Raw genomic sequence first — 20,403 nt, forward strand, 5'->3', positions numbered from 1 at the left:
AAAGATTTGCTTCTTTTTCTGGGCCTGTGGATAAATTGGGTGTGGGACTCAAAGTAGGCCTGCCGGGAGGGAACCAGCAGCCATTTTAGATTTCAGCATTGGAGCAGGAAGGCCCTCTTTGAGCCTCGTGTTTTATCTCCCATGAAGGTGGACCCTGTGGAACCTCAGGAGCTTTGGCTCAAGTTTCATCCACTTCTTTTTCTCCTGAATTTGTGCTGCTTATTTACCTAGTCTTTTTGACTAAGTAGGACTCCACTCCATTTAGACCCAGTCAAAGTCTTGCTGCTTCCTCTGGCATCCCTAGTGTGCCTTCTTAGCCAAAGAGGGTCAGGTGGGAGTTGGATCACAATTTAGAAGTGGCCTGTATGTTTTTGGGGGAATGGTCACTGAAGGAGGTCAGTGTGACATAAAGGAACCCTCTAGAAGAGAAGTTAATCCCTACTACAGAGGGATATGATCCATATATGGTTTGATTGTTCAAGAGAGAGGAGTTGAGTTGGTGAAGATGGGCATAGCTAAAGAGCATGTTGAGCCTACCAAGGAGGAAGAGGATCCTATTTTAGATGATCTCAGAAGTGCAATTAAGGCTTTTCCTTTTCCTAGGGTAGTGAAGTCCTTGGCTTCTGCAGAGTGGGAAACTCTGGATGTGAGACTGAAGGTGGGCAGAGCTATGACCAAAATTTACTCACAGCCAGATAAAGCAGTGGAGCAGTTGAAGTTCCCTGAGGTGGATGCCTTGGTTTCTTTAGTCACAAAGACCACAATTTCAGTGGAGGGGAGTGATGTCCTAAAGCAGTACTCACATGCGTGATACACTGACCACATGACCATCATGGAACTAAATATAAACATATACTCTGCTTCCACAGGAGTCCCCCACTTCCTAAAAATGTGTGCAGAACAGAACTAAGACGTTTCCCTGTACAACTCACCATACAAAAAAGATATTCTGATTCTGGTATCATCTTAATAACAGCATCACAAACTCCCTGTACTACCAGGTGCATTGTGAAATAATACAAACAAACTCCACTCTGTACATGTCTATCAAACCTGCCATACCTCAGAAGCACTAACTCCAAGAAATGAAACAGCAATAGCCCTACCCATGAAAAGGCAGCAGTTCACCCCTGGCATCTGTTGTTACCACAACCTATTCCGGAGTTTCCAAATCTATTTCTCTGGATAAATTCTGATTTGAAAGCAACCAAGACAGACTGTACTTGGCAGTCAGCAAAAGAGGTAATTTTATTTCATATTCCCGAAACTGAGATGTCCAATGTGACATAAGAGCATTCTGCAAGGGTTGCATGTGAGCTCCCACTCATAGAACTAACTTCAAGGGCGATGCCATTGACCTCAGCACTTGTAGATAATCCCAGACCTTTGGAGCTTTCAACCGTAACAGATTCCAGTTCTGTCCCTGGAGTTTGAAGATCCTTTCTGCTTTAAGAAATACATTGCTTGTTTGGGTGTCAAAGGGAGCTCCCAGACACTCCCATACTTGAGAAGGCTGCAGTTTGCTCTTGGAGTAATTGATCACCCAATCGAGAATCTGCAAGAACTGTATCATTCTGGAAATTGACTGCTGGCATTCTTCCACTAAGTTTGCTTGAATTAACCAGTCGTTGAGAAAAGAAAGTTTCAAAACACCCTCCTTGCAGACAGCAGGTGCAACCATCCAACATTACCTTGGAAAACATTTTTGGAACTGTAGCCAATGTGAACAGGAGAGCTTGAAACTGAAAGTGCTCCCCTAAAATTGAGTACCTGAGGAACATTTGATGATCTTGCTAATCGGAATAAGCAAATAAGCTTTCAAAAGATCCAGGGATGTTAGAAACTCTCCCTTTCTCAAGGCCACAATCATCAAACTTAAGAGTTTCCAAAAGAAAGTGGGGCACTCTTAAAGCTTGTTTACCTGCTTTAAATCCAGGATAGACCTGAATGTGCCTTCCTTTCTGGGAACTATGAAATTGATTGAATAACAACCCTGACACCATTTTTCCCTTGGGACTGGAATCACCACTGCCAAGTAGATAAGGCAAATTACAGTGGACTGCATTGCTTTCTTCTTTACTGCTGAATGACAAGGGGAAACCATGAAGGCATCCACCACTTACTGAGCAACCTCTAACACGTAGCTATCTCATTATAGAATAGACCCTCTGATCTGCTGTGATTAGGGTCCATGCACCATAAAAGTGGGAGTGAACCCTTTGTATCTCATTGTGGGAGTGAACCCTTTGTATCTCATTGTGCTTCCTCTATTGCCTGCACCACCATCCCTTGAGCCCCTTCTACCTGAACGAAAGAATTGAGATTTGCTTTTTTAGTGACACCACCCCCCCCCCCCCCCCCCCCATTCACATTACTTGGGCTTATCTAATAGCAACCTGTTTGATTTTTGTCTCTCCCAGGATCTTTACAATCTTTTCTAAGTCCTCCCTTAAGAGAAGCTTCACCTGGAAAGGCAGCTTCCTCAACTTCATATTGGAGGATATGTTTACTGATTAATTACACAGCCATAGCAAATGTGTGGCTGAAAGAGATACTGCCATCCCTCTAGCAAAGGTTCTAATTAAATCGTAAAGGGCATCCACCTTAAAGGTGTTGTTTGCCCTTCCTCTGCAATGACTCTTGGGTTCTGCTGTAATCAGAGCAAACAAAACGTAGATATTTAGCTACTACAAACTGCTACCCACAGTATTAAGGCTGCAACCTCAAAGGCCTTCTTAAGATCAATCTCTATCTTCCTGATCATCCTTTAGGGCAGTAGTTCTCAACAGGTGTGTTGGGACACACTAGTGTGTCGCAAAGCCAGCAGAAGACTGATCTTTCCTTATCAGTCTGGGCAGGAATTTGCTGACTTCTCTTTTATTGGGTATGACAGGAAGCTGCTCTTGCTTCCATTTCTTCCTGGCCAGTGGGAGGTTGTTTCGTCCTCCTTCACCCAGATCAGAGTAGGATATCACCAACTCCTGTTCATATGGGCCAGGCAGGACACTAACTTTATTTTCCTCTGCCTGGCCTGGAAGTGAGACTGCTGATGCTCTCTTTACCCCATGGGGCATGGATGTGAAAACAGAAGCATAAGGGAGAAAGTGTGTGATCTGTAGATCCGCTGCTGCTGCCTCTTCATCTTCCTCTCCTCAATGCTTCTTGTCCTCATCTGCTGCTGATAAAGAGGGTCTGATGATCAAGGATCACTGAATCTTGTTGGAAGCAATGTGGCACATCAACCTCTTGAAAACAAGGACAATGTGAAGGGCCTTATGGGAATTTCTTCCATTGGTTTTTGGAAAAGCGGTAAGAGTGTTTTTAGACAGCATGATGGCAGTGGCATATCTGAACCAACAAGGAGGGACCGGAAATCCTGCATTGTTATTGCAAGTGAGCCATTTGTTCAAGTGGGTGGCAACTCTTCGTCAGGTGCTGTCAACATTGGAACCTGAGGAACACTGGGGTGAAGAATGTTCAAGCACATTGTTTTAGCAGGCACACCTTAGATCTAGGAGAGTGGGAATTGACAGGCTTGCCCTTTTCCATGATCCTGGAAGATGGGGATAACCAATAATAGATCTGATGGAGACAAGGAGGAACGCTAAGTTGAATAGGTTCTTCAGTTGAAGAAAGGAGCTGAGCTCAGTAGGTATAGATGTACTGTCACAGACATGGTCTTCGGGAGGTCTTTTATATCACTTTCTACCATGGCCCATATTAACAAGAGTTGTCCAGAAAATAGGGGGGCATCAGGGTCAAGTAATCCTGGTAGTCCTGGATTGACCCAGATGGCTCTGGTTCATGGATCTGATAAGACTCATCTTGGAGGAGCCATTCAATTACATTCATCTTCTTTGCTAGGGTTCAGTACTCTTGGAAAATGTGGCTCCCTTCTGTCTTGTGGTTTGGCTACTGAAAGGAGAAGGCTGAGAAGCAGAGAATATTCAAAAAAAGTAGCTTCCACCTTGTTTCAGGTGAGAAAGAAGTTGACTTCTCTGGCTTATGCCTGGGTTTCTAAAGTTTTGAAGTATGGTTTGATAAGGATGGGATTTTCCCTTTTTTTTGTAATTTAAATTTTATTAATCACCTCAGAGAAATACAGAACAAATGACTACATACAATATCCAACTGTAACAAAGTCATATGATAACAGCCATATACTTAGCAATAAAAGAAAAATGAAATCAGTGTTCCATGTGTGAGTTATCTTATTTTACCTCCCCCTCTCCCCTTCCCACACTATGACTGGGCCACTGGTCATTTCTCAGATTTTAGAACCAATGCTATCTTTTGGCCTATCCCCTCAAATGGGATTTTCCCTTTTAAAGCATCAGTACCTGTGATTATGTCCTTTTTGTAGAAGGGGGTTACAGAGGGAACTATCCCTCAATTCCCTCAAAGTGCAGGTGGAAGCTATTACCTGTTTCTGAGGTAGGGTTCAAGGGATGCCCTTAGTATTTCACCCAGATGTGGCTCATTTTCTGAGGGATATAAAGCACCATCCACTGAGAGATCTTCCTGGAATATCAGTTTGGTTCTGAGGATCTTATGTAGGCTCCTTTAGAGCCCATTAGAGAAACTTTAGTAAAGGACCTGGCACTCAAGTGGCGATCTGTTCAGCTAGATATATTTCAGAGCACCAGGCTTTATCATGCAGAGATCCATGTTACACTCCTGCTCGCGGTCCCAGCCATAAGCAGGCACTTACTTCCATGGCACAGAGCTGTCGATGTTCTTCGCGGCAGGAGCCGCAGCCAGCCTTTCTTTTTCACTGCGGCAGGAGCCGCGCACTTTGGCATCCCTTTCTCACATGGCAGGCCTTGCCACCATGCTCTAATGCAGCTGGAGCTGCCACCGCCCTCTCCATCTTCACAGGCTGGAGGCCGCAATCCCCGGTCTTTCCCAGCAGCTGGAGCCACCCTTGGTTTCTTCTCTGCGGCAGGGAGCCACCTCCAACGTCTGGGCCTGCTCCATGGCCCATTCCTGCTTCAGTCCTCTTTCCAGCGACGCAGCAGCAACATTGCTGCTGTCCATGGTCCTGCCTACTTCCCCTAAGGGGCAGGGCCGCGTCTTTTCTGCAGATTTAAAGGGCCCGTGGCCGGATATGCCCTGGGCCCCACCTGGACTCCTCCCTGGGCGTCTTCTGATCTTCAGACCTTTTTAAGGGTCCTGCTTCCACTCTGTCTTTGCCTTTGCAAGGAGTTAGTCTCCTTGGGGTTACTCCTCCCAAGGACTTCTCGTCTTCGCTCCTGCTGGCATTTTCCTGTTCTTCGTGGGATCCCTCATTGTTGTTCCATGTTCTTGGTCTCTTCTGGATATCCTTCGTCTTGTTCCTGATGTTCCGTGATCCGTTCCTGATGTTCCCTGATGTTCCTACTTTGATGTCCTGAACCCTTGGTTCCTCATGGTCACACCTCTTGGTGTGCCATGTCGTGTTTCATCACCTCGTGGCATGAGCCTGTCTTCTCGTCTGCAGCTCAAGTCTCCGGAGGGTCACCCTTAAGAACATAAGAACATGCCATACTGGGTCAGACCAAGGGTCCATCAAGCCCAGCATCCTGTTTCCAACAGTGGCCAATCCAGGCCATAAGAACCTGGCAAGTACCCAAAAACTAAGTCTATTCCATGTTACCGTTGGCCGAAGCCAAGTCTCATGTTGGTCCTGTAACTCATGTTTGAAGTCGTCTTGTCTTGGTCCTCCATCCCGACTCTTGTTCCGGCCCTCGGATGTTCTTGAGGCTGCTCCGTCCATGCCTAAGACCTGTTCCATTTCAGCGTGGTCCGTGACCAGCCATGGGCGGCTGTGTAGGGCGCGCCTTGGTACAGGTTTCTACTGAATCTTCACCATGTTCCAGTTTCACCTTCCATGTATTCGTCTGTAGTCTGCCTCGCACTCAAGTGTGGTCCTTGACTAGTACCGTGGGTCCACCCTGTGGTGGGCTGTGTAGGGCGCACTGCGTTGTAGCCTCAACCCAGTACTTGACTTTGTTCCTGAACCTTGATCCTGAGTGTACACATCCCAAGCTTCTCGCCTGTGTCTTCACGTCTCCAAGTTCCTCGTCCAAGTCTTCATGTTTCAGAGCCTTTGTCTGCCCTCGCCTCCTGTCCGGCCAGCCGCCTTTGCCATTCCCAGCGGCAGGTCTGAAAGTGCTTGGAGTAGTCAGAGGACCACTCAGAGACCAACTTTGCATGGTTGGCCTCACTCAGGCTGTGCAGGTCGGCAGGGACCTGGCTTCCTGGTCTCAGCCCAGGCTCGGACATGTCTCACCAGCCTCGGTACCGCCTTAGAGTCCTCTGGGGTTGTGCCAAGATCCAAGGGCACACAATCCCCTTGGAAACGGGACCGCTATCCTAGCGCTCCCTAACAATCCATTTTTTAAGTTCTCAGACAATCAGTCACTATTCATATGGTTTCATTCTTTTTGCCAAAGGTAGTTTCCTCATTTCATTTGGAACAGATGCTGGAGTTGCTGACCTTCAAGAAATTGGGAAACATAGAAATGATGGCAGAAGAAGACCAAGTGGCCCATCCAGTCTGCCCAGCAAGCTTTCATACTTTTTTCTCATACTTATCTGTTACTCTGACCGCTGAGGTCAGGGCCCTTACAGCTAACTTTTTGGTTCTAATTTCCTTCCACCCCCGCCTTTGATGTAGAGAGCAGTGCTGGACCTGCATCAAAATGAAGTATCAAGCCTAATTGGTTAGGGGTAGTAACCGCCGCAATAAGCAAGCTACTCCCATGCTTATTTGTTTACCTTTACTTGTTGGCTGTTGTCTGAATATAAATCCTTTCTTCATTCCCCCCTGCCGTTAAAGCAGTGAGCTGCGCTGTATATGTATTCAAAGTAAAGTATCAGGCTTGATTGGTTCAGGGTAGTAACCGCCATAACAAGCAAGCTACTCCCACACTTATTTGTTTACCCAATCCCTGATGAATGTATCCATTCCCAGCATTACTCGATGGGGTAGAAGACAGAGGGGAACTCTCATCTCTAGGATGTCTGGGCCTAACCACCACTGGAGAGACCCCTTCATTTCCACTGTGACCCTCTGGAGATGATAAGAGCTGAAGCAACTGGTCCCATTGTGCATGAAGGCCCCACTGAAGAATCCACATTTTAACCAAGGAGTGCAGCATCCCTGCTCGGGAAGGCCCCTCACTAACCTGATGTGGAAAGACAAATCCTCCAATGACAAAATATGTGCCACTAATATCGCTAGGCATTTCGTGAAGACTCTCAGGGCCACCGAAAGCCAAAAAGGAAGAACCTTGTACTGATTGAGGAATCCATTCCAAAATGGATATATTGCCAATGGGAGCGATGTATATGAGCTATGCATCCTTCAGATTCATGACAAACATCCAGTCTTCTGCTTGAAGGAAGGTTAGAATGGTATGAAATTGTTCATTTTGAACTTCTCCCGCAACAGACTCCCATTCAGACTTCATAAATCCAGAATGGATCTCAATCCCCATGACTTCTTGTTGGGAGTTAGCAATCTCTTAGGAGTTAAGGAGTCTGCTAGGGAGTTAGCAATCTGTTGTTATTTAGGAGAGTTGCGGGTGGATTCTTGGACCAGTGGCAGATGACCACGCCCCCGGGGGAAGATCCCGAGAGGGACCACCGGTCGGGCTCAGAGTTAGGAGAAAGACACACACTAGTTCTTTTATTAGACAGTATACTGAACCACCAATGGTGGCAATAGTGAGCTGGAATGCCCAGCTGGGCTGTAGTCCCTCAGATACTGGAATAGCGATCCCTGGAGGCTGAGCTGTAGAGGAACTGAAATTTAGTGAGTAGGCAGGGTATGCAGAGTTCATGTACCGAACATGATGGTAACAGTCACACAATGTCTCATAGAAGCCCAGGAGCTGGAATGTATAGGCCCTCGAGGAGCGAGTATCTGGTTCCAGGGAAAGCTCAGAGAGAGCGATGGTAACTCACTGATGTAGTTGGCAGTGATGACTTCCAGGCAGAAGAGAATACGGAGTAAGTCTGGGAACGAGGGCCCTCGAGGAGCAAGTACTGGTTCCAGACTGTCACCTGAAAAACAAAGGAGAGAGCGAGGCCCCCGAGGAGCGGGTACCCCTGGTAAGTCCGAGGAGGCAGAGTAGCTTAGGTAGAGTAACCCCTTGCGAACTCAATCTGTTAGCAAATTCTAAGATCTTATATATCCGTCGCGTGTGACGTCATCTCAGGGGGACATCCCTGAGGTTTGCGCCATCGCCGGTACTTCAGTCAAGGCCGCGCCACGCGCGCGCCCCTAGGCTTCCAGGAAACATGGCGGATTGCAGCGTCTAGCCAGTCTGGGGACGCCGGAGGACTTCTGCAGAAGGACGCCGTGGCAGCCAATCTTCCTGCGGGCGAAAAGGGAGACGCCAAAGAGGTAAGGAGGGCGGAGAGAGGGCATCCAGAACCGACGGACACAACAGTACCCCCCTTCAAAGGGTGATTTCCTCTTCGGGTACCAGGCTTAGGTTTTGAAGGATGCGCGAGGTTGAACTAACGAAGCATCTCTTTGTCCAGGATATCGGTCTGAGGCTCCCAAGAGTTTTCTTTGGGGCCGAAACCTTCCCATTTTAGAAGGTATTCAAAAGTCTTGCCTCTTTTACGAACTTCCAGGACTTCTTCGACTTTGTATTCTAAGTCGTCTTCTGCATTGATGACAGGTGGATCTTGAGTCTTGGAAGAAAATTTGCTGAGTATGAGTTATAGATATCAGCAGCGATGGATGAGCTGCTGGGGATGTCACTGAGATCTTCAGTGGCAGTGGCGAAGTTGGAGAACGTCTAAAGCCCACTTCAAGTTGTAACACAGTAGTGGGTCTTCTAATTTGATGAGGGGACTCCTCAGGTCTTCCACTAGACATCTGAGAATGAAGTTGCCTCCTGCCCCTGAGTCCACCAGGGCAGGAGTCTGAACCATGATCGGTCCGTAGGTCAAAGAGACTGGAAGAGAGAGCGGAGGAGATGTCACGGTATGGCCTAAGAACAGTCCTCCTGCAGGACTTAGGCCTGCCATTTCCCGGACGAATGGAGCATGTAGATACATCATGGCCGGGTTGACCACAGTACATGCAAAGGCTGCGCTTCTTCCGAAATCTTCTCTCTTTTGGAGTCAAGCGCTCATGACCAAGTTGCATAGGTTCATCTGTATCAGCAGCAGGGATTACTGGAACCATCTGAGGTGTAGAGACAGAATGGGCCTGTTTCAACCCGGGTAACACCCTAGGCCGGAGTTCCTTCACCTTGTCCCGGAGTCGGTGATCAATCCATGTGGCCAAGGCTATTAATTCGTCCAGCGAGTCAGGTGTTTGGCGAGCAACCAGCTCGTCCTTTAAATGGGTATCCAGGCCTCTGCAAAAGAGTGTCTTGAGACATCTGAGGTCCCAGCGAAGTTCTGCCGCAAGAGTTTTGAACTCGATGGCAAATTCAGCCAATGATCTGCTGCCTTTCTTCAATTCCACCAAAGCAGAACCGGCTACGGCAGTTCCAGCAGGGTCATCAAAAACGGATTTAAATAAGTCCATAAATCCTTCTATGTCCTGCAAAATGGAGTCCTTGCTTTCCCACAAAGTAGATGCCCAAGAAAAGGACCTACCATCCAGGTATGAAAGGATGTAGGTAGTCTTGGCGAGAGCTGTAGGAAATAGAGACGGCTGTAAGGCAAACTGCATGCAGCACTGGTTCAAAAAGTCCCGGGTCTTCTGGATTTTTCCGGAAAAGCGGATTGGAGCCGCCAGTGGTACAGCAGTCTTCAAAGTTACCTCCAGTGACTGACCTTCTTGGTTGGAGGCTGTGCCTTGAGCCTTCTGTGTGTGTAGCTGATGAAATGCTGCAGTAAGTTTCTCCTAGGCTTCTTGCTGCTCCGTAATGCGCTGGGCCAGGCCTGGTATGGCCTGCAAGGCATTAAGTTGTGCCAGATCCATGAAGTTAGCAATCTGTTGGGAGTTAGCAATCCCTTAGGAGTTAAGGAGTCTGCTAGGGAGTTAGCAATCTCTTAGGAGTTAGCAATCTGTTGTTATTTAGGAAAGTTGTGGGTGGATCCTTGGACCAGTGGCAGATGACCATGCCCCCGGAGAAAGATCCCGAGAGGGACCACCGGTCAGGCTCAGAGTTAGGAGACAGACACACACTAGTTCTTTTATTAGTCAGTATACTGAACCACCAGTAGTGAGCCGGGCATTCCAGCTCACTACTGCCACAGAGGTGGCAGTAGTGAGCTGGAATGCCCGGCTGGGCTGTAGTCCCTCAGAAGCTGGAACAGCGATCCCTGGAGGCTGAGCTGTAGAGAAACTAAAATATAGTGAGTAGGCAGGGTATGCAGAGTTCATGTACCGAACCTGATGGTAACACTCACACAATGTCTCGTAGAAGCCCAGGAGCTGGAACCTCGAAGAGCGAGTACCTGGTTCCAGGGAAAGCTCCGAGAGAGAAACTGAAATATAATGAGTATGCAGGGTATGCAGAGTTCATGTACCGAACCTGATGGTAACACTCACACAATGTCTTGTAGAAGCCCAGGAGCTGGAACCTCGAAGAGCGAGTACCTGGTTCCAGGGAAAGCTCCGAGAGAGCATTGGTAACTCACTGATGTAGTTGGCAGTGATGACTTCCAGGCAGAAGAGAATACGGAGCAAGTCTGGGAACGAGGGCCCTCGAGGAGCGAGTACCGGTTCCAGACTGTCACCTGAAAAACAAAGGAGAGAGAGAGGCCCCCTAAGAGCGGGTACCCCTGGTAAGTCCGAGGAGGCAGAGTAGCTTAGGTAGAGTAACCCCTTGCTAACACGATCTGTTAGCAAATTCTAAGACCTTATATATTCGTCCCGGGTGACGTCAGGTTCGCGCCATCGCCGGTACTTCAGTCGGGGCCGCGCCGTGCGCGCACCCCTAGGCCTCCAGGAAACATGGCGGGTTGCAGCATCTAGCCGATCCGGGGACGCCGGAGGACTTCGGCAGAAGGAGGCCGTGGCAGCCAATCTTCCCGGGGGCGAAGAGGGAGGCGCCAAAGAGGTAAGGAGGGTGGAGAGAGGGCGTCGGGAACTGACAGACACAACACTTCTTGAGGATAAGGTAATTGTGGGAATAGAACCTCTTGCCATGGAGACAGGGAGGGAGAGGTTCTATCACCCACTGGCTGAGAAGTGATGCCACACTGAGATGGAGCTGAGTCAAGTGAGACTGACTGAAGACTGAACAGTGCAGTGCCAGAGGGCAGGAGAAGCGCAAACCATATCCAGATTCCACAATTTTGAGGACCTAATGATCCTTGGTGCTCTTCTGCCACTTCTCCAGGTAAAGATGAATCCTCCCCCCTACCGGAGGATGTCAAAGCCTGAGTTTTGAGACTGGTCAAAAATTAGACCTAGACTTGGGCTAGGCTTGTTGCTGCATCTTTGGCTGTCTCCTCTCGTGCTGATGTCTGCAAGCCATAAGCTGCTGCTGCTGCTGCTGATGGTGGTGCACAATATAAATGAAATTGGTGGAAGGGGTTTCTCTGAAAGTAGGAGCCTTTAAAAGTGAAGAAAAAATACCTAAATGTAGATTGTTTAGATCCCATCGAGAGAGACTGGATTGTAATATGCTACCCCTTTATTTGGGCAATTGTTTCTGTGAACTTTCCGAAGAGGTTAACTCTCTAGAACAGGGCACATCAGCCAACTTATTATGCATGTCCTCTTGCAGACTGCTGGCTCTCAACCAAGCCATCCAGTAGGGATGTGAATCGTTTTAGGACGATTAAAATTATCGTCCGATAATTTTAATATCGTCTTAAACCGTTATGGAACACAATACAATAGAGATTCTAACGATTTATCGTTATAAATCGTTGGAATCGTGAGCCGGCACACTAAAACCCCCTAAAACCCACCCCCGACCCTTTAAATTAAATCCCCCACCCTCCCGAACCCCCCCCAAATGACTTAAATAACCTGCGGGTCCAGCGGCGGTCCGGAACGGCAGCGGTCCGGAACGGGCTCCTGCTCCTGAATCTTGTTGTCTTCAGCCGGCGCCATTTTCCAAAATGGCGCCGAAAAATGGCGGCGGCCATAGACGAACACGATTGGACGGCAGGAGGTCCTTCCGGACCCCCGCTGGACTTTTGGCAAGTCTCGTGGGGTCAGGAGGCCCCCCACAAGCTGGCCAAAAGTTCCTGGAGGTCCAGCGGGGGTCAGGGAGCGATTTCCCGCCGCGAATCGTTTTCGTACGGAAAATGGCGCCGGCAGGAGATCGACTGCAGGAGGTCGTTCAGCGAGGGTTCCGGCGCCTCGCTGAACAACCTCCTGCAGTCGATCTCCTGCCGGCGCCATTTTCCGTACGAAAACGATTCGCGGCGGGAAATCGCTCCCTGACCCCCGCTGGACCTCCAGGAACTTTTGGCCAGCTTGTGGGGGGCCTCCTGATCCCCACGAGACTTGCCAAAAGTCCAGCGGGGGTCCGGAAGGACCTCCTGCCGTCCAATCGTGTTCGTCTATGGCCGCCGCCATTTTTCGGCGCCATTTTGGAAAATGGCGCCGGCTGAAGACAACAAGATTCAGGAGCAGGAGCCCGTTCCGGACCGCTGCCGTTCCGGACCGCCGCTGGACCCGCAGGTTATTTAAGTCATTTGGGGGGGGTTCGGGCGGGTGGGGGATTTAATTTAAAGGGTCGGGGGTGGGTTTTAGGGGATTTTAATGTGCCGGTTTTGCGATTTTTCGATTTTTCACGATTTTTCACGATATTTTACCCCCCCAAACGGCAACAATACGATTCCCTCCCCCTCCCAGCCGAAATCGATCGTTAAGACGATCGAGGACACGATTCACATCCCTACCATCCAGTGTATTCTACTGAGAAGATCTGGCTGTGGTATTGGGAGAAAGATCAAGAGAACTCCATTTACTGGATATGCAACAAATTCTTCTCCAATATTTGAAAATGAAGAATGCTTTCAGAAGGACAGATCATATATTTGTGCTTTTTAGTGGCCCAAGAAGAGGAGAAAAAGCATCAATAGCTTCTATAGCTAGATGGCTTAAGGAGGCATTTGGTTCCACATATGTTAATAATGGTCTAGTGGTTTAGAAAGTTTCAGGGCTCATTCTGCTAGGGCTCAAGCAGCTTCATAGGCAGAGCTTCATTTGGTGCTACCACAAGAAATTTGCAAGGTGGCAAATTAGCTTTGCTGCATACCTTTGCAAAGCATTGCAGGTTAGTGTGCAGGCAAGAGATGCTGCCTCCTTTGGAGCAGGCATCTTGAGGGCAAGCTTATCAGATTTCTTCCCAGTATAATTGTGATTTGGGTACTTCCCATGCATCTGGACTATTCTAGTGGGATGATAAGGAAAGTCGAATGTTCTTACCTGCTAATTTTCTTTCCTTGAATCCCACCAGACCAGTTCAGGATCCCACCCAGTTTAGCTTTCAGCTTGCTTTACTGTTTATATATTGTCTTTCAGAACTCCTTCAGTTGTTTGGACTTTCTTCTTGATTTAAGCCCTGAATTTGAGGGGATCAGGTCCCATTACAGTCCACCTAAAGGTTTTTCACCCCTGCTTGTTGGTTGGGGATGGAGGGTCAGTTTATATTTGGTTTGCTATTATATAGATACAATGAGGTGCTGCAGGTAGCACAGTTTCATATAAGGGCAAAGCAAAGCTTTTCTTATTTGTCTACATCTGCTGGTAGGGGGATAAAACCCCATGTGTGTGGACTGGTTTGATAGGACTCAATGAATGAAATTAGCAGGTAAGAACAAAAGTTTTGCACGCACTGCCTCCATGGTCTGGAAATCTATCTCATGCATATTCATTGTGGATATCCTGAAAACCTGGCCTGTTTGTGGCTCTCGGGGACCAGAGCTGGCCACCCCGATCTACTGCCTTTACTTTCTCTTTTTATTGTCAGCTTACATCAGCACTTAATTTAAATAATGTAAAAAATAAAAGATTAGTATAATAAATGTAATACATTTGCCCACATTGACATAACATCAGTGCAATGTAAAACATTATTTAATTATAATAGGTATGAAAATATAATCTCATAAAACAACCCATTAGAAATTATCAAAATATATTTGCCATCATTTTATCTTGCTTGAAATATATTTGCTGAAAATGTTTTTTTCTCCATTTCTTAAGCACATTGGAGAAATTATTTCTAGTTTTTTCAAAACTTAGTTTACTGTTAGCTATAGAAAGCATATAGTAGAATGGTTCAAATATGGTGCATAAAGTTCAGCTGTTATTTTCCAACTGTAAAAAAAAAAAATAAGGTGATAATATTTATCTGTAGCAGATAGGATGAGCCAACATGATTTTTTGTCACCTTGGTGTTTTGCCAGTTACACAGTAAGGGAAACTGTTTGAGATAAAAATCACCACCTTCTTCCAGTTTGTCACATTTTGCTGATGCTCCAGTTGTATTTGTCTACCCTATTCTTTTATCTGAAACAGAACTGAATTACTCATTAAGAAACAAGAGACGTGGTTAGGGCCTTGCATGCCATGGAACTTAGTTCTATCAAATAAACGTTAAGCGATCTGTAGAAGCAAAGCTTCCATAAGCTTTTGCTGAGCAGCATTTATGGAAGGGGAGTGATGAATATTAAGGACATGAAAAGCAGTAGCATATTTCAGAAACAGAATTGCCAGGAGGGTCACCAAGCTCAGTTAGATTTGATTGAGAAAGGAAGATGAAAGGAGAATAGGCTACTTTTCACCATCTTCTCATCTCAGTGCAATGGTATGTATTCACCAAAAGGCAAATCTTTTACTTTTTCACTAAGAAATACATACAGTATATATTTAGCCAAAGTTATAAAATATGCAAAAAGAAAAAAAAATTGACACAATTTTTTTTCTCAACAGCAAAAAAATTAATGAAAAATTAGACTATTTAACAGTAATGAAATATTAACATTCACAAGGATACTAAATAGCATGTGTAAGCGAGCTAAATTGTATATGAACTAGGAGCTTAACCTTAATTCTGCTAGAGCTTACACCATAGTTGAATGCTTTCAAACTTTTAAGAATGCTGATAAATCTAATTGATTAATTAATTAATTAACCAATTAATTAATTAATGCTGACAAATTTTAGGGGTGAATAGTAAGTAGTAACTTGGTGCTGGGGAAAGACCTCAGTCTGACCCAGTAGTTTTTACAGTACACCCTTATGTTGGCCTTCAAGTAATTGGTGCATTTTCATCATAGCTACACATGTAGACAGCTTGGTCTGATGTCACATTTTGGTTCTGTGTAGCACCTCCTATGGACGAGTGCAAGGATCAAGAGACCAGGATGGACAACAATATTTCTCTGGTGCCTTTTGAGAGACCTGCTGTCATAGAGAGACTGACAAGCAACATGGGAAAACGTAAAAGCACCACCCCACAGAAGTTTGTGGGTAAGCAATTGCTGTCTTTTTCTTAATATTCCCATGGTAAATGTGCGGCAAATAGCAACTTCTATACACACTGCATACACTGTTGTCAAAACAAGTAAGGACAAACCAGGCAGATGCATGGATTTTCAGTGCTTTTCAACATTTTATAGATTTATTTGGATTTATAACCCAAAGTTTTTGAATATGAAAATTCACCTAAGGCAGTTTACAGTACATTAGAAGTAGCAATATATGAGCAAAGTCATTTACAGCTTTACAGATAACAAACTGAGCCCCCTTGAAAATGAGCACACCTTTATTGGATCCCTGTCATTTTCAATAGGGACTCGATCTATTTTCCGATCCGCCCACTAACTCAAATTGCAGCCCAAGCAGTTCATTGGCAGGCAAGTTATCATGCTGATGGCTGGACAGCCCATTAGTTCTTTCCAGCCTTTATTGAAAAGTGCTAAAAATCAGTCTGATGCTAGAGATGTGAATCGCTATGATCAAGGAAACAAAAAAGTAGCAAAAAATGGTGTTACAAATTTAGATTTTATACTTTACGTTAGTGTGATACATGATTTTGCTTCATTCACTTGCTACAATTGCTTACTCTGATATTGATTAGTTAGAAAGGTCAATGATGCCTCAAGCCATACTCTTCCCTTTCCTGCCTGCTTTGGATAATCTGTTGGTGCTGTTATTATCCAGTAATGGTACACAAGGACACAGGAAGCAGTGCCATGAGCAGTGAAACAGAGGAAAATACATAATTTGGGCAGGAAAACAGATTGAACAAAAAAGTAGACCCACATAAGCAATCCAGAGGTGACCATATTAAACAACTAACATTTATCACCAGAGGATCATTTTCATACTCATTTAATTTATTATATTTCTATGCCGCTTAATCCGAAAAGCCCAAAGTGAAAAACAAAGTAATCTATTAGTACTACGTACAATACAAAATAACAAAATATACTAGACCTGATTTACAAAAGGATTTATGCACAGAAATTCTAGTTCCTGCATATAAATTGCCGTTTTAAAATCAGTTTGTGGTCTATTCATGTAAAAGTATGTGCAGAATGTGATTTTGCACATATTTTTATGCATAAGTAGGTATTCTAGGGGCAGAATTGGGGGCAAGGAAAGGAGTTAATGTGAAAACTTTCAGTTTTTTGAAAGTTTGTATGAAAATCCACATGCACAAAGTTATACCTACTCGGGGTCCACGCACACCCATGAATTTTCAAAGTGGATTTATGTGCAGAAATCTATTTTGAAAATGTGAGTAAAGACTAGAGGGAAAACGTACCCACAGACCTTAGCCCTAGCCTTAGCCACTCCCTAACAGTAGTATCAAAAAACATACATAAGAATAAAATACAAAATCAGCATTATAACAACATCTCACAGTATGACATGTGGCTAAAAAAAAAGATTCACAGAAGGGGGAAACAGCATTGTCAAGAAATTAATATTATGTATGAAAGTCCTAGAGCCCAGCTATTGATAAATAGCTCTTTAACTTTCTTCTTTCCCATTGCTAGAGGCATTCAACAGGGTTGCCACTTTCCTCTTTGTTGTTTCATCTGGCCATTGAGCCCCTGGCACAAGCTGCTTCGCAGCACTTTAATATTAGAGGACTGAAACTTGGGGGGGGGGGGGGGGGAGTCGAGATCATAAGATATCCTTCCATGCTGATGATGTTTTACCGTATTTGATGGAGCCACTTGTGTTTGGCCCAGCACTTCTGGATCTCCTGTATGACTTTGGCGCCATCTCAAGTTATAAGATTAATTATGATAAAACTGAACTGTTCCTGCTCAATGACAAAATTATCCTTGCAAATTGTTTCTTAAGTTTTTATGGTGTGAAGGATAGCTTTAAGTACTTGGGTATTACTATTACAAGGAACTTCAAAGATTAGTTCCCCAAGAATTATGGCCCACTGATAGGTAAAATAAAGCAGGACATGGGACTGCATGGGAAAATTTAACTATTTTCATGGGTGAGCAGAATTAGTTTGCTGAAGATGAATATCTTCCTAAAGTTGTTATACTTATTTCAGCATTTCCCATGCTCAATTCCTGCCCACATATCCGTGGGCCTGTACAGTACCAGTTTTTCTGGAGACATCATCGGGCTAGGGTGAGGATTGGAAAGATCTGGATGCCCAAGCAAAGGGTGTATGATACTTCCCAACCTGCATATTTACTACTGGGCTGTCTTCATAAATGGTTAAATAGAGTAGATATGCCTTGGTCAGCTTTGGAAACAGCTCAGGCCAATATGGTCAATTTAGCTGTTCTTCCCTTTCTTCCCCGAAACTCCCCAAAGCCGTAGGATATGTAGGAGTAGCCCTATTTTGGCCCATACCCTTCAGATTTGGTGGCAAGCTAATCAGGTCCTGGTAGAGCTGGGGAATCTCTATCACCTATTGCTCCATTATATGAAAACTCTATCATTTCTGGCTGCACTTTTTCTCCTAATTTGCAAAACTGGTGAGAAAAGGATCTGGCCTTTGTCATCTAGCTTTGGGATGATGAAGGCTACTTGGGTTTCATCGACCTTATCCAGGAATACGACATCAGCCCTAGGTCTCAAGCCCAATATTTTCAGCTGTGCAGGTACTAGTGGGTCATTTTGACTTAACAGGACCCCTGAGACCCTAGAATGCCATAGAAACCTTTTTCAAAGACCTTGATGCATCCACTAAGAGCATAGCACTAATCTGCTGGGGGATTCTTGCAGGGAAATATGGTAGGGATACCCAGCCATCTTTGATTATGGCTTGGAATGAGGAATTGGATCTGGACTTAGATGCTAAAACATGGAAGGGCATTTAGGATTCAGCACATCATCTCACAATATGCACATGGCGGACAGGACTGATGGTCAAACTAGATCATACCACACCCCTTTGTCTTAATTTAGGATTTTCCCAGGTACGAGTCCTGTATGCTGGTGGGAGTGTGGTGAGAGTGGTACCTATATATATATATATATATATATATATATATATATATATATGTGGTAGTATTGCCCAGATAACTGTCTATTCTGGACACAGGTTACACAGGAAATTTCTGATATTCTTGGAATCCATGTGCATGTCATGCTAGCACTTGATCCCTTGGGCAGATGGGAAGGCTCCTTGATACTTAGGAAGTTTTGCAAACTGGTGGACCAGCTACTGCTTGTAGCTAGGTTCACCATTGCAGTTTTTTGTAAATGTAATACCAGTATGGAACATTGGCGAGCAAAGGTGAGGAATGTGGCTGACATAGAGAAATGAATATGATGTGAAGAATGAAAAATTTAAATAAGATAGAATTTGGGAAGTATATTACCAATTTCATGGTTTGCCATCCTCTACTTCCCTTTGAAATACTGCTGTTATTTCTCAGGTAGTTGGATGGGAGTCCCCCTTCTGCCTCCTCTTCATTTTGGGTTTTCTACAATACTTTACCTTTAATGTATGTCTATTGTGGTTGCATGCCAGAAAATCTATGTAAATAAAATGTTATTGAAAAACACACAAAGAAACAAATAGAATTCCTAAATAAAATAGACATTTCAGGTGCAGTTTATGGTGATCATAGCTCTGGTGCCTCTATTGGCTGGCTTTTATGGTTTGAAACACCTGCTGTCTGCTTCAGTGTTGTAATTTCATCTGCAAGCATGCCTTGCATGCCAAATTCTGTGAAGTCAGCCTGCTGATAATCTGTGAAAACAGTGAGCTGGTTTACCAGTTACTGCAGATTCTGAGTAGTTGCCTGGGAGTTATGGCCTCATGTAAACTAGCATGGCAGGTCTGACTATTTACTCCTGTTTACCTGCTGACTTTTCCATGTCTAATACAGTCTAGGCGCTTTTATTGATTTTTCCATATCTCAAATTTATTTATATTTTTATGTATTTATTATAAACTTGTGTTATCCAAAGATCCATTGTTTGCAGAAGGTTAGATAAAAACATCCATAATTATTAAATATACACATTCATAAAAGGTAGGAGAGCAATCACTGCATCATTTAAGTGGTAGAATCCTACTAATTCCTGTTTTTTGAAATCTCAAACTGGGGTGCCTCCTGCACTTCAGACATTTTAACTTATTGTTGTTCTAATTTATAAATGTGACTGGGTTTGAAAGCTCACTTGTTAGATAACAAGAATTTTTATACTTTATTCCCGTTCTTGGTTCTGGGGTTGTAAAGTTTAAAGAAAAAAATAAAACCTTTGATTTTAATATCAAAAAATGATGGAACTTTACAGTGGATCACACATCTGCTAGAAGATGTAACTTTCATTGCTTCACTGTTCCTGGCAATCAGTGATAAACAAGAGTATGAGGCCAACACTCTAGATAAGATTATACCAACGTTTAGAGGAACTTCATTAAAATTCCCTCATGTGAGTTTGTAATGTGTTCTGTTGAAATTTCAAACACATTGAATTCCATGGGTTTGAAACTCAAACAAAACACATTTCAGACTCATTTGTGGTTGAGTTAAGTAACAACATAAGGGGGTAATCATGCTTCAAGAGCAATGCCAAGCATAAAATGTTTTTTTGGAACTTACCCTGGGAATTATACGCATTTGTCTGCGCGGAAGCGATTTTGTGTCTTTTAAAAACATGCGTGTAAATGATCACATGGGCAATTATATCGGCTCTCTAGCAAGTATAAATGCATGCATCTATGCCTTCTAGTGGAATTATGCACGACTGTTACAGAATTACCCTCCAAATATGGGGGGGGGGGGGGGGGGAACAAAGCAACCTAAGGCAGTTCTGCAAAATTCTCCCCCCTCACAACCCTTTTTTCATCTTTACATAATATATCCGAGACAGCATTGCCGACTTAAAGGGCTCTCTGCATTAGTGACAGCGGTCCCCACAATAGTGGTAGCCAACTACCTTCCCTCTATGCGGCATGCCCAACCCTAGCCAGTCCCATAGTTGTGCACCCGCTTCCCTGTTGTGACGGTTTGTATTTACAGTACAAGCAGCAATGA

The 20,403-nt window shown here is 44.8% G+C and overlaps 1 protein-coding gene across 2 annotated transcripts in view; it reads left to right on the plus strand.

Annotated features, from left to right (window-relative positions):
• Positions 1 to 20,403, plus strand: part of IKZF2 (IKAROS family zinc finger 2) — a 243,514-nt gene that overhangs the window by 214,520 nt on the left and 8,591 nt on the right. For both annotated transcript variants that reach the window (XM_029606127.1, XM_029606128.1), the window contains exon 7: positions 15,254 to 15,397. In XM_029606127.1, the coding sequence (XP_029461987.1) occupies positions 15,254 to 15,397 (144 nt within the window). The remainder of the gene's footprint in view (positions 1 to 15,253; positions 15,398 to 20,403) is intronic.

The sequence above is a fragment of the Rhinatrema bivittatum genome, chromosome 6 (assembly GCF_901001135.1).
Source record: "Rhinatrema bivittatum chromosome 6, aRhiBiv1.1, whole genome shotgun sequence".
Lineage (NCBI taxonomy): Eukaryota > Metazoa > Chordata > Amphibia > Gymnophiona > Rhinatrematidae > Rhinatrema > Rhinatrema bivittatum.